Here is a 13,057-nt window from a genome sequence, read left to right as displayed (position 1 = left end):
AAAATGAATGAAAATCTAGCATTGACCAAGAAGATCATTTTCCAACATCACAGTGGAATGCAAAGTCTTTCATAGTTCGCTCTTTTTGCATTAGGCTCATTCAGGTCCCTGCACTTTCCAGCAGTACACATCAGGAGGCACTGTCTGCAGCAAATACAACCAACATTCACACAAAAACACCACTTATCTGTTTCTATCAGTAAATTATATACTGTACATCGCCTTTGCCAAAAAGTCACCTTCCTGTTCAACATAAGGCATCATACATGTGCGGAGAACGAAATAATACTTCATATTTGCCAAAAAAGCAAAAGTGATATTTTTCATATTTTAACCGATGGCACTTTGCTTGCCATGTCGGGGCTGTAACAGAACACAATACAAAGCATGTCCACTATTATTCATCTACAGATTAACAATACATGTTTGGTTTTGCCACAATACTCAACATCTGTACCAGTTTATGTCCAATTCTCCCTGGAAAGGCATTGTGTCTTCCATGTGGAAAACAAATCCAGCTGGCAGAAGAAAAGTTGCAACACAGACACTGTGGCTGCTTTACTTTGTCTCTATGGTATCCGGTCTTAAAGTCCAGATGTATTCATAACAGTCACTCGCAATCAATTAAAAAAAAGATGTACAAACAGCTTTCATCCATTGTATATGTGTGCATGCACAGAGATATATTATATTTATTGTGTTGAGTGTGGATGTTTAATATGTTAAAAATACTACTGTTGCATAGCAGCCGGAACAGGGAAGATTGATCATTCATCTGCCATATGTTTATGCCTTGATATTCACTTTATTAATAATTTGAGTTCTCTTTATTTATTTTTAAAACATTTTGAAAGCATCATTTGCATATTTCTAGAGAATTACAGATCCTTAGAAAGAAATCCTTAGACATTAGTCGTGTTTGTCTGTATGAAGCCTTTATCTGATCAAAATGTCTCAGTTCAAAGTCAAAGGCGTGGGGAGTGCATGTGCAGGTATGTACTGTTGCCGGTGTGGTGAGACAGGAACAATCCCTTGGTTTGGATCAGATCTCAAACCGTGTTGTGTAATGCAACTTGAAACAGGCCCAGTTACTGACACATGGAACTCAACATCTGCACAGATCCTCCCTCCTTACCGAGGTGTTGCAATGTACGTTGCTGATCTCCTAACTTTCCCACAGACTCCAACAACTCTCCCGAATTTCTTGATTTCCTACTGTGCGCTTTGACGTACCCCACAAAAGGTATGACAGCTGCTTCACCTGTTCCTTACATAGCAAATTGCGAAAGACGAGAAAGGAATATTGTCCGCGATTAAACGCTGTGATATTGTCTTTGTTTTTGCTGGCGTACGCGGCACAGAAATGTCCATGAGAGGCTTCAGAGTGGAGTTCTTCCCTTTAAGATTTGATTCCATTGCACCATGTTCCCAACACAATGAAGAAGATGTCGCAGTCTGGGTGCTGAAGTCCAACCTCTGAATCTGCTTTTTAACCACAGCTGGCCAGTGTTGCAGTTTTACATGATATTTCGCAGCTGCCCACTAAACTATCTGGGCCTTGTGGATCAGCGAGGCATGGGGGCCGAGCACCGTGTGGCTTTGCTGGGGTTTAGGCCTGAGTGTGCCATTAGTCTGCCGGTAGCGTGTGCTGAGAGCCTCGGACACCTGGGAGCTGTTTGTCTCGCTGTCCCGGTCATCAGGATGCTCCCGACTGGCGGGACTCCCCAAACCTTCATCTTCCTCATCCTCGTCGTCTGTTACCGGTGGGAAGTTGCTGCTCAGAGGAGACTGCTGGTGACTCTTGGTGACGCTTCCTGGCCGTGAACCCCCGTCTGCCGGGAAAATGGCGCTGCCGTTGAGCTGTCTTACATTCTCAGTGGACGGTACCATTAAGAAGGATGTTGGTGTGAGGGGAGGGTGTAAATGCGTTTCCTGCTGCAAAGAAATGCATTATAAGTAGGTGTGCAGATGTTGATAATACAATCAGGTGCCTTCAGCGTTTGACACTTTCACCACAAGTATGCATACACAAAGACACGCTTACAGCGCTGGTTCTCACGAATGACTCCACTCTGAGTCTGCGGTCCTCGTCTCTGTCCATGGGTCTGTCCCTCCACCTCTGCGAGCTGTATAGAGGTGGCCTGCCCAGTTCATCCAACGCCCGCCCTCCTCCCCGTCCACCTGAGATGGTGGATCGGCTGTCCCGGTAGTTCTGGTCCTGTGAGTGTGGGAAACAACGATTAGCTGCACGGATTGTACTATCGTTTCCGTCCTTATCTTAAGCTGAAGTGACTGTCATCGTGAAGCAGTGTTCGTTTGAAGAAGGTCAGGTCATACAGAGAAAATACACCTCTAATGCAAATGAATCAGTCGAAGCAACAGTTGTGAGAACACAACATCTGTTTGTGGAAAATAAAGCTACGGTTAGTCTGGAAACACCTAGTCTAGTCTTGCTCCAGCTGTGGTAGCAGCTCTACAAGCACTTTAAGAATTGTTGTCTCTAGCTAAGATCAAAAGCAGTAAAATCTCATTTAGAGCAAGATCATGTAACACTTAAAAATTTTGTAATAATGTCCTAATAACTTCCCACTTGAATATAGCCTCTTATAAAGAACTACGTCAATGGGGAATTGTCATGGGGGAAATGTTTCTGTGCAGACCCACGACCAATTAAGTGCTTTTGATTCACAATGTCAGTGCACAGCACGTCAGCTCAATATGCAAATATGTTTATAGAACATCATGCTTCACGTCAGCAGCATGACATAACAGCGTAGATGAAATCAAACAGACAATTTGACATTTTGTTTTTCCTTTTCAGGAATGAAAAGCAATGTTCTAGAAAATTAGAGGTGCATAGAATTAGCTCAAATGATGTTCCACAGGCGGATGTGTTCTTGATATTGTAATGTACGTCCCAAATGCCCTACATTCAGATAAGAGATGGTGAAGCTACATGCACAGTAAGATTGATAAGCAGACTGACCCCGATGGAAGAGTGGCTGGACCTTACAAATCCCTCCATCTTCAGAGGGATGTTTTCCTCTGTCTGAAATGACAAGATGCAGAAGGCAGGATTATATGTGTCACTGGAGAAAAAAAACCCTCCATAAACCTTAAAAAGTCACTTCAGCCAAAGCAGTAACAGACAAACGACAGAAAGATTACAGGAAAGACAATATAATATAATTTGAATGGCGCACATGGGACCCGCGGCCTGGGATCGGTGGTGCAGACACATGGCAGAAAACACAAGACGATGCAGCAGCAGGACAGTGTGTTCAGTTTGGAAAGAATAATTTAGTTTAGTACCATTCCTCTGGCATCTGTGCTGGTAGAGTTCACTCTCCTGAAAGAAGCCTGTCTGGAGAGGGTGCTTATTTCCTCCCTGTGAGAAACGAGGGACAGAAATCAAAGGTATTTTATGATTGGCTTGTACGTAGTTCATACTGTTTTATTCAGAGTGCATGGCCACTTATTGCTGATATGTTTCACATGCAGAACGCACAGCCACTGATTAAATTAACTGATTAAACACGCTCTTCTGTTCTAACTGTGGAACTGTAAGAGAACCTTACGGATTTAAGGGGGAACATGCAAACTCCACACAAAAAGACCGCTGGGTGTTTTTGAACCCAGGACCTTCTTGCTGTGAGGCGACACTGCAAACCACCACTGGCAGATGTAATTTGCTTAACATTCCTGATTGCTCCACTCGTTATCGATTGGCTCAATCGTCCCTGCGGAGATCATTAAGGTTTCCTTTCTTTGTATCTCATCAAAAAAAAAAAATCACATACTTCTTCACAGTGAGCTCCTTCTCCAGCTTCTTGTTCTTGCGTTTGTGATAACAAGTGAGGGAGATGACAACAATGAACATCAAGATCAGAAGCCCCCCAGCTGCGCCGCCTACGATGATCATCAGCGTGTTTTCGTCCTTGCTCTCCTTCTGGGAAGATTCTGTCAAATGAAGATTCGGGTGGCCGGATTAGATGGATGCACATATTTATTCTCAAGGTAAGGTCAGTATGTGATGTTGACATTGCTGTCGTTTACCTGCCACATCAATCGCCACCTCCACCTTCATTTCTCCCACGTCATTCTTTGCCACACACTGGTAGGTGCCGCCATGTGACAAGTTTAGGGGTCGTCCAAAAACCAGGGATCCGTTAGGGTGGGAGACGACACCTTCTGGCAAGTCGGCCCCCATTCTGCCGACAGAAACGAAACAAAGATCAACCACTGTGCCTTACTTACAAACATTTGGGCTTTTTCTGTATCCGTAAATACAAATAGCCTAAAATTATTTTCAAGCAATTTAAGAAGGGAATATATTTATCCTCTGACAAGTGGGAATCGCTGAAATATCAAAAGCAGACGGGTAGAGTGCGGAGTACTGAAATTTTCTGAAGTAGTCTGAGGAAGCCGATGTCTCTGTAGGCGGTGCGAATTCCTGCAGTTTTTACTGACTTGTTTCACTTACACATGAAAAAGAATTTATTCATTTGAATTCAAAATGTTGACTTTTTTTACAATGATACTTCAACGATGACCCTTCATTGTATGAAACTGCTGTAAATTTCCTGGTAGAGTGACTCAGGAAAGACGTGTTAGAAACCTCGATGAGCAACTCCCTCCAGGGTGTTGCCTCCGTGTTGTTGTTGTTTTGAGGGACTTGATCTTAATCCCCGCCTGTTCATATTGACAACCTGCCTTGCCCCAGAAATACCGACTGTATTTCCAGTATGCACTGAAAGTTTATATTCACAGGCACTAACCAGGAGAGAAGAGGAACTCTTTTGTGAAACACCTCCGCGATAACATCGCACACGTGTTCGCACATTGCGCTTCCTCTTTCTTCTCTCTCTTCCCCCTCACATCCTGTAATCCTGCCCCCACTACTTCACCTCCGTCATGGGGGCCGCTCATCCCTTTCGCTTTTTCTTCTGATCCCCCTCGAGCTCCCTCCTTCGTGCGAAACTGTCTCATCTGTCTGCTTTCGGCACAAGCTGCAACACGTCACTGTGACACCAACTATTACTTCACCCGACGCCTTTTATTGACAAAGCCAACAGGTTTGCCCGCAGCAGCAGCGCCGCACATTGGTATCTGTGTGTGTTCATGTGAAATGCCTCATAGTAAGGAGAGGTCTGCCGTAACTGGATTTGGGCCTGCACATGTGTGTGTGTGTGTGTGTATGTGTACGCATGCCGTGTGTTTTCCTCACAAAAGCTAATGTAACCAAGGTGTGTTCCTTTGATTGAGTCTATGTAACATCCCAAGCCAAAAAATCCAATCAGAAGAAACCGTGCCAAGCTTTTTTTTTTTTACCTTTTCCTACGTTTACAGGCAGTAATACAAACGTGTAATTACATCACGCACAGATGTCAAACAGATATCTGGGGGTATCTGTGTGTGAGGGATTCTCCCCTCAAGGCCTAACTGTCACTTCTCATGATTCCATGGGAGACTTGCAGTCACTTTTTGTGGCTCACTTTTTTTTTTTGCCAAACTTTATGCCACACCCTGAGAATATCTTTATGCACAGAAATGACACAAGGTGACTCAGGCAGAAGAAGTCCGGCATCTGACTCAAACCCTTGTCACGAGTCTGACATGGGCCGTAAATGTGCCGCATTTTTACATGACACAACATCTGAGTGTGTCAGTTTCCATTGCTGCAGCGGAATCAGGAGGTGACAATGCCATGACTTGTTTAGTTACGTTCTGTGGAAAGGGTGGGGAACCATCACCAGTACACCGTCAAGTTATTTCAACCTGAAGTGTAGAAGATAAGGATGCGTTGACAAGTAATGTAATTCTGAATGTTGTTCACAGCAGGGTTAATAATCCCTCTGAACCAGTGGCGGGGTGTCTAGGTCTCCTCTGCAAGCCGAAACATCATCAGAATATACATTCTCATTTTGATATATTTATTCCACAAACATCTATTAAATTATTGGTAGTCTAATCTCTTCTTTTTATAGCTCTCCTCCTGGTTGCACTCTTTCCAGCCTCCGGTTGAGATTTGGACGGCTGGACTTTATGTTTTATCCAGTCATCTTTAATCCGGCATGTGCTTCCAGGGTCCAAGATATCAAAATCAACAGTGCGGGCGCTTGTAGGTTAGTGAAGGGAAATTAAATTGTGGCGTTAACTAATCAGATTTCAAGTTGGCCAGCTAGCAGACGCACAACGACAACTGCCTGTGAACATCTTTCGATTGGATACACACCAGTAAGAGGCGGAGCTATGAAGCACTGCCGAAATGAACCTGATGGACCTGTGGCAACCTGAACGATGTAATTGTGTAGATCAACACATTGTTTTTTTCAAGATGCGATTTGTTCGCAATGCCATTTTCAATAAAGACTTTTCAAGAAATGCTAGACATCGGGAGAAGAGGTAGGCTAACCCTGACACTATCGAACCATGGCGTCATAGTGATGGTATTTACAGGTGGGTTACTTCGGGAAGGACTGGGTAGGACGTCATTGAAGGCCCAGGTGTACTCTTGGCACTATTTGTAATAATTATCAAGGTGACAAAACCTTTCAAGTTGAATCATGTCAGGATAAGATGATCCTTTACTGGCCTCATCGTGGGGAAATTTGCAATATTGAATACCTTTGAACGGAGGAGGAACTTATTCATTGCATTCATTAAAGTAATTAATCTTAAAAGATTTCAGAAAATAAACCATAGCAGCACTGGCTCAGTCTCAATATATTCAGACTAAAGCTGACTTCAGTATGTATCAATCATTCCAAAGTGATTTCTGTATGTCACAATCAAATGTAGGTGGAGTAATGGACTCAGATCTCCCACTCACTAACATACTGAGTGCGAATCCATCTTCTTGAACATTTGCATTACGGCTTTTGCATTGCGGCACCAGCTAGCCCACTCTACATCTCAACGTTGATGCACAGCACTACCAGGACAATTTGCATTGCATGTCAAGATGTTTTTGAAACACAACGTTTTTAGAAGAGCAGGATTGGAGCAATAATAAAAACACTCAGGTCACCGGGACGCGTTTTTACTTCATTTTGGCATTGACTTTGGCCCACAAGGACGACACGAGTGAAATGAACATCCCATTTGTACCCTTGCGTTGGGCAATTTCCATGAAATAATTGGTCTATATACTGTCTGAGAAAAGTCACTCATCAGAGTTAGTCACACGAGTACCAGACAGACAGAAAAGGAGGCGGGTCATAGTGTACCTGATCCAGGTAAAACTCGGTTTGGGGTTTCCTCCACCCACACACTTCAGGGCAGCGTTCTCCAGACCCATGGACCAGTCTCCGTTGTACCCAGAAACCTCTGCGTGTGGAGGAACTGGGAGGCAGAACAACAAATGACTTATTTAACTGAGGCACATGGGGGTGAAACAAAGGACCAGGAGTGAATGTCGCACCGGCTAAACAATCAAGCTTTTTGATTGTTCACAGTCATTTATTTTGGACCAAAGGAGCAATTCAATCTTTCTGTAATGCAACACTATGTAACGTTATACAGGTGCAAAACCCTCTGTGTAAATCAGATGAACACTCACAGTGCACCACCAGGTTGTTCCGGAGCCTGCGTGGGGCTTCCATAGTCGGATGCCACACCAGACAGTCCAGTTTCTTGCCGTTCATGCTCCTGAGGGGGTGCAGGGAGTAATACGAGGACACAGCGCCGTTGTCGGAGGAGCGATTGACGGATTGGCCATTCAGGTCGGTGTCCCAGGAGAGGCGGGGAGGCGGGCGCGCCACTGAGCGACAGGAAGCGGCCGGTCGGTAGGACTGTCCTTCCACCAGAATCACGGGGTCCAGGGAGGAGATGGGAACGGCTGGAGGGTCGATTACGACAAGGTTCAGTCAGAATGCAGACAATGATGATAAGTCAACACGCTCATCTCATCGCCTTTGAGTGAGCTGTGAACATATATTCTCAAGCAGTGTCTTTCTAACAGTTATTAACCTACATGGACACACAGACCTCGTCACTATTCAGAAATATTTTAGTCACTTCCCATGAGCGATCTTTTTGTTTGTGTTATTGTTTAAGGGAGAATCGATGCTGTGTGTGTTCCCTGTTTGCAAGTGTTAAACTCAGTGTTGAATGGTTAGTTATTAATGATAACAATTTGAGTTTCTGTTAGTTTAACTGTGCGTGTTACTTCTTAAGTCATACGAATTTAATAGAAAAGAGAATCTATTTTCTTTAAGGACATTTAACTTTTAAACTTAAACAGCCAGCTTTAACCATAAAAAATGCATCAAAAAACAAGTGAAAGTGATGCGCTGAAGGATGAGTATACTGAGAAATACTTCTTCATTCTTTTGAGTTCTTCTTTTGAAAACTATACGATGCTTCCAGGACCTTTTGGCCACTAAAAGCGAGAGCGACATATTGTCTCCTCTGCATTCACAGTCACAAACTTGACAAAGCAAATCTTTTTCTACTGCATGGCCGCGAGGAAGGGACTCACTCCACACGATGAGCGACATCTCTCTGTCAAAGTTGCCTGATGGGAAGGTGCTGATGCGACAGAGGTAATTCCCCTCATCAGAGACCTCTGTGCTCTTGATGACCAGAGACGAGTCCACGGTGGGCTGGCTGCTTTTAAAGTGCACACGTTGATGCCAGGTCCCAAACGCTGCGGAGAGGCAGAGAAGATGGAGAGAAAGGGAGAGAGTTAGAAGACCATGTGTGGAAGGATAAGATGCGACACAGAAAATTGTTCAAATCAGTCCTCGGGGTGCGGCTTTTGTCACTTTCCGCTCTACGTGCCTGTCCATTAGTTCGATTAGAACATTTGCCCTTTGTACTGAACATAGGACAGCGGGTGATGAGAAAAACAGAGGACGTCGCTCATCGTGAAAACAAACGAAGAGAACGCCACAAGAGCCACGGTCCCAACTGACCAGTCTGCCCGTTAGTGTGGTGTGCAGTGATGATCTGCTCCTTGGTGGCATCGGGTTTCTCTTTGTACCAGGTGACCTGGACCACCGTTTCATCAGTTGGCTGATAGTGACAGGCCAGGACCGTCTCCTCCTCAGCCCGGGAGAGTATGGGATTAGCTTGAGAGAGTTCCACAAAGTCGCCCCACATCCCTGGAACTGAAAGAAGAAAGGAGTCGGTGAGTAATTACTAATGAGCTCTATCATTTTCCTAAAAGTGACCTTTGACTTACAGTCTGAACCTTTTACTTACAATAGTTGTAGAAAAAAAAACGTCATCGGCACTTAACCCCATTTGCTAATTTACACATTTAAAAAACAAGAAAACCTTGTTGCAAATGTGTCAAACTTCCATAAAGAGGAAGTGGCAAATAATACAAAAGCATGTGCACGTCCACTGAAGAATTAAGGTCTAGACATTTTCTTTGCTGACCTTTCAAGTTGAAGCTGGTTCGAGTGAATAAAAGAAAAGTCCCACTCATTTTAGTTCGACCTTCTTCTTTGTCGGTGAAGTAAATGAAAGGTTCTCTACAACATTCAGAGCATAATTATAGCAATAAACAACTACTAGCTCTGTAAATATATAGTGAGAAAACGTCTACGTGAGCAGTGAATAAAGTTGCTCTCCCTCTGTGTGTGTTGATAATTGAGTACTTCTACGTTTTAGTGCATGCGAGCGAGCTCCACTGTGCTCATGGATACACAGTACTGTTTGTACTGTTACTTTGGTTCGTACTATTTGTGAAGTACCGTTAGCTTCTCACAGCCGTCTCGGTGCTGAGAGCCGCGTGGAGGCAAGAGCTTTTAAATGGAAAGAAGGAAATGCTGCTTGCTGTCTTGATGAGATTTTAGATGACAAGTTGGATACTTCTTCCATATTTTTTCCAACTAATGAGCTTAGCGGTGGGGTACACGTCTCACTGTCTCAAAAAAGCATCCTTTCCGACATATCTAAATTCAATATGGTGTGTATTAACGTTTCAAAGTATGTTTAAGAGACTGCAACTAGTGTAACTTCCTGTTTTATTATTTTGCCCTCACACTTGTCCCTCAAGAACCACTTTACTTCCTGTTTTTGTTTAGTTTCAAACCCTTTTTCCCTCACCGCTCAATTCAGTTAATCATCAGCCCACTTGTATCTAAGCACCAATTAGTCACTCTATCCATGGCAGCGTATCCATTGCCAACCTTGATTTTGTATGGATCAAGTCATCAGTGTTCCCAGTGGGGTTTTGGCCTTGAAAAAGTGTTAAGTTCCACAGATTGAAGTAGGTGAAATATCTCCGTATGTAATACATGTTCTGACTGCAAGAATTTCAATTCTAGCCAAAATGAACGGAGACAGGCTGTGGAGAGTGAAAACATAGTGAAGACAGACAAGAGGGAGGAGAGCGAAAACAAGCTGTCGATCCCAGTTAGCACAAGGGAAGATATGTTGCTCAACTCGTTGGTCAAGATAAGGTTTCACGGCAGAATAACACAAGTGTATTTGAGTGTCTGGACATAGAGAGCCTTTAACGATTTCAGAAAAAACACGATACACAAAACACACTTGTGTGTACTGTGTTTCACGCTGAAACACTTTGAAACCACAAACGCTGGCATGCATCTCGGTTTGTCTTTTTTTCAATTCATGCTGCTATTCTCAGATGTCGGCTACAGTTTGACTTTGATCATTTCCTTTGCTGTCCTCAAGAAATCTCATAATAATGATTCCACCAAGATGTATGGAATGCTTTACATGGAATGCGTTATAGGGGATTGCAAGAGTTTGTTGGAGGGCAATATTTGCCTTGGTGAGCTGCTAAAATATACTTTTTGTGAAAGTTCCACTAATGAGAATGAGGGGAATGCTCGCCACACAAAAGCATGGGCAAGGGATTCATCATCACGGTATTATGTCGCCGCTCTTGGCATCAGGCTTGAGTTGCTGCTGACCATGACACTTGACCCTTGCAGGTGGATTACTCTGAAACGCTAATGATAAATCAATTCATAGCACGCCAGATGATGTGTGTACATGCTAAAAACGAGCTGGCCTTTTCATCAGTGGCCTCTAAGATGAGCTAATCAGTAAAAATATGCTTTTCCTTTGATCACTATTCCGTCTGCCTTTACAAGCAGCATAGTGGCTAAATACGACTGCAGAGGTTGTTTACCAGCAGTCTTACTCATTGGGAGTAGCAGGGTTGTAATGTAGAAGTCATGTGACCACATCATGTGTGGTTTGTTTGTATTCTAGCGTTTTCTTGTCATCGTTGCCGATTCTATTCATGCTTCAAAAGTCACAAATGTCACGATCATCACAGGTTTTTTTTTAGAAGCAGTTCATCCTGAAGGAGAAATTAATATGCAAATGTGGCTGCGACCCTGGGGAGTCTTAGTCTGCCTCTGCTAGCTGTGCTGCTGACACGGATAACAGGTTTAATCAAAGCTACAACTTGAATTCACTTTATAGTTCAAACATAATGGCACATTACTGTGCCACAAAGTGTTGATGCAGTTTGGATGACAGTGATGTAAATGATCTCATGTGTGAACAGAATATTTGAGTCAGAGCGCAACACTTCCTGTCACACAGCGGATTTGGTTGATCCACGCGGATTTCCTGTTGAAACATTTTCAGACTTTCCAAAGTTTCAGGTGTTTGCGTGTCTTCCTACAGGTGTTGATTCAACATCTGATTTGGGGGAATCTGCCCAGATATGTGTGTGTGTGAATATGTGATTCACATTACCAGCAGACCTGATGCGTGTACTTTGAAGGCAGGTGTGTTTGTCACACATTCGACTGCCTGTTCTACATTACTGGAATAACACTCGGTCTTTATCCACCTTGATGTATGCGATTCCAAACGTTTTTCTCTCAACAATCATTCTCTGACATTCTGTATTTGTCGGCATTTCAGGAGAGATTTGTAGCAACTTCACCCATTAGATACACCGACAAATGCTTTTATAATAGACCGATGTGTTTTAAAACAGTAGAAAGACCTACTGCATCTACACACACAGACGCACAAAAGGTCCATGCTCGCAGTTTCCTGAATCAGCCAGGAGGAGAATTAATCAGCAACCCGTTTTTCCTGTTTGTTTTTTAACTGCACTGTTCCATCGAAGACTTTGAGTGAGTCCACTGTACAGAATGGGGCTTGTGAATGTACACGAAATACTAGAGGGCACATTTCTTAAAAGCAAGAAAACTAAAGGTCACATCTTGACATCTGCTTGTGTAAATATTACCGTGTGTAACAGGCCTTTGTTACGCTACAGGAGTATTATAGGTATGTAGGGAACAGCCTACAATAAGGTCACAACACAAATGCTGTAGAGGACTGCTCACATGCTAAGGCCCTGAGGGAACATCCCACCTGACACCAGACAGGATTAAGACACAGACATGCTGTAAACTTTGGAATATAACACTGTATTTCTGCATGTCGCTGCATGGAAAGCTTTCTTACCAAAGATGCAGAGGACACAGATACACACTGACAGTCCGGTCGGCAGAGGTGTCATTCTCCTTGGCGGCTACTGTTAACTGTGCACAAGCTGGGACAATTTCAGCACTGAAATGAAGCTCATCAGTCCAGGTAATGGTGTCCTAAACGGCAGACACGCATGAAGCCCCGAGGTGGACTCATGCCTCCATCCTTGATCCCTTCCAAAGTCCCGTCCTCGGCGAGAAAATGTTTCAGTTGTAAAAACTCAGTCGTTATGGAAATTGTAAATCCCCTCAGTTTGGTTGCGTGTTGGGTTTTAAGCACACGCCATCATGTTTGCCCTTCAGAAAAAAGAAGGAGCAGCCCGACCTGTTTGGGATACACCTGTTTGAGCTACACCTCTCTCTCTCTCTCTCTCTCTCTCTCTCTCTCTCTCTCTCTGTCTCTCTCTCTCTCTCTCTCTCTCTCTCTCTCGCTCGCTCTCACTCAGACACACGCAGATCTGCTACCAAACAAACCCACGCACAAAAGTCACCATTCCGGTCCGGTAGGGGCAACATGACAGTTATTTTCTTGTCTTTGCATGCTCTACTCAGAGGAGAGGCAGGTGAAAACAGAGATTAAGAAACAGTTATGACTGTGTCCGAGTGACACAGCCTGG

At 43.8% G+C, this 13,057-nt stretch overlaps 1 protein-coding gene across 2 annotated transcripts; it reads right to left on the bottom strand.

Moving 5' to 3' along the window:
• Nucleotides 1–815: 815 nt before the first annotated feature.
• nectin4a (nectin cell adhesion molecule 4a) lies at nt 816–12,862 on the bottom strand. Of its 2 annotated transcripts, none has more exons than XM_040181179.2 (11): nt 12,418–12,862; nt 8,919–9,113; nt 8,483–8,650; nt 7,562–7,840; nt 7,230–7,344; nt 4,057–4,211; nt 3,801–3,960; nt 3,313–3,388; nt 2,987–3,049; nt 2,045–2,218; nt 816–1,935 (listed from the first exon to the last, which is right to left on the bottom strand). In XM_040181179.2, exons 1-11 carry the CDS (start codon nt 12,470–12,472, stop codon nt 1,543–1,545), a joined length of 1,833 nt encoding a protein of 610 aa, XP_040037113.2. In that variant the 5' UTR covers nt 12,473–12,862; the 3' UTR covers nt 816–1,542. The 2 variants fall into 2 exon arrangements, with proteins under 2 accessions (XP_040037113.2, XP_040037114.2); XM_040181180.2 differs by having other exon boundaries at nt 816–1,932; nt 12,418–12,848.
• Between the last annotated feature and the right edge of the window lie 195 nt (nt 12,863–13,057).

This window comes from Gasterosteus aculeatus, chromosome 7, assembly GCF_964276395.1.
Source record: "Gasterosteus aculeatus chromosome 7, fGasAcu3.hap1.1, whole genome shotgun sequence".
Classification (NCBI taxonomy): Eukaryota; Metazoa; Chordata; class Actinopteri; order Perciformes; family Gasterosteidae; genus Gasterosteus; species Gasterosteus aculeatus.
Note: the sequence above shows the minus strand (reverse complement) of the source record. Positions and strands in the feature narration are given on the sequence as shown.

What these genes read in the sequence shown, in the direction of transcription:
- nectin4a (XM_040181179.2), bottom strand. Translation starts at nt 12,472, where the DNA reads ATGACACCTCTGCCGACCGGACTGTCAGTGTGTATCTGTGTCCTCTGC. An exon ending in GAACAACCTGGTGGTGCACT is followed by an intron (nt 7,345 to 7,561) that starts GTGAGTGTTCAT and finishes TCTGCCTCCCAG; the next exon opens with TTCCTCCACACGCAGAGGTT. An exon ending in CCAGCCACTCTTCCATCGGG is followed by an intron (nt 2,219 to 2,986) that starts GTCAGTCTGCTT and finishes CCACACTCACAG; the next exon opens with GACCAGAACTACCGGGACAG.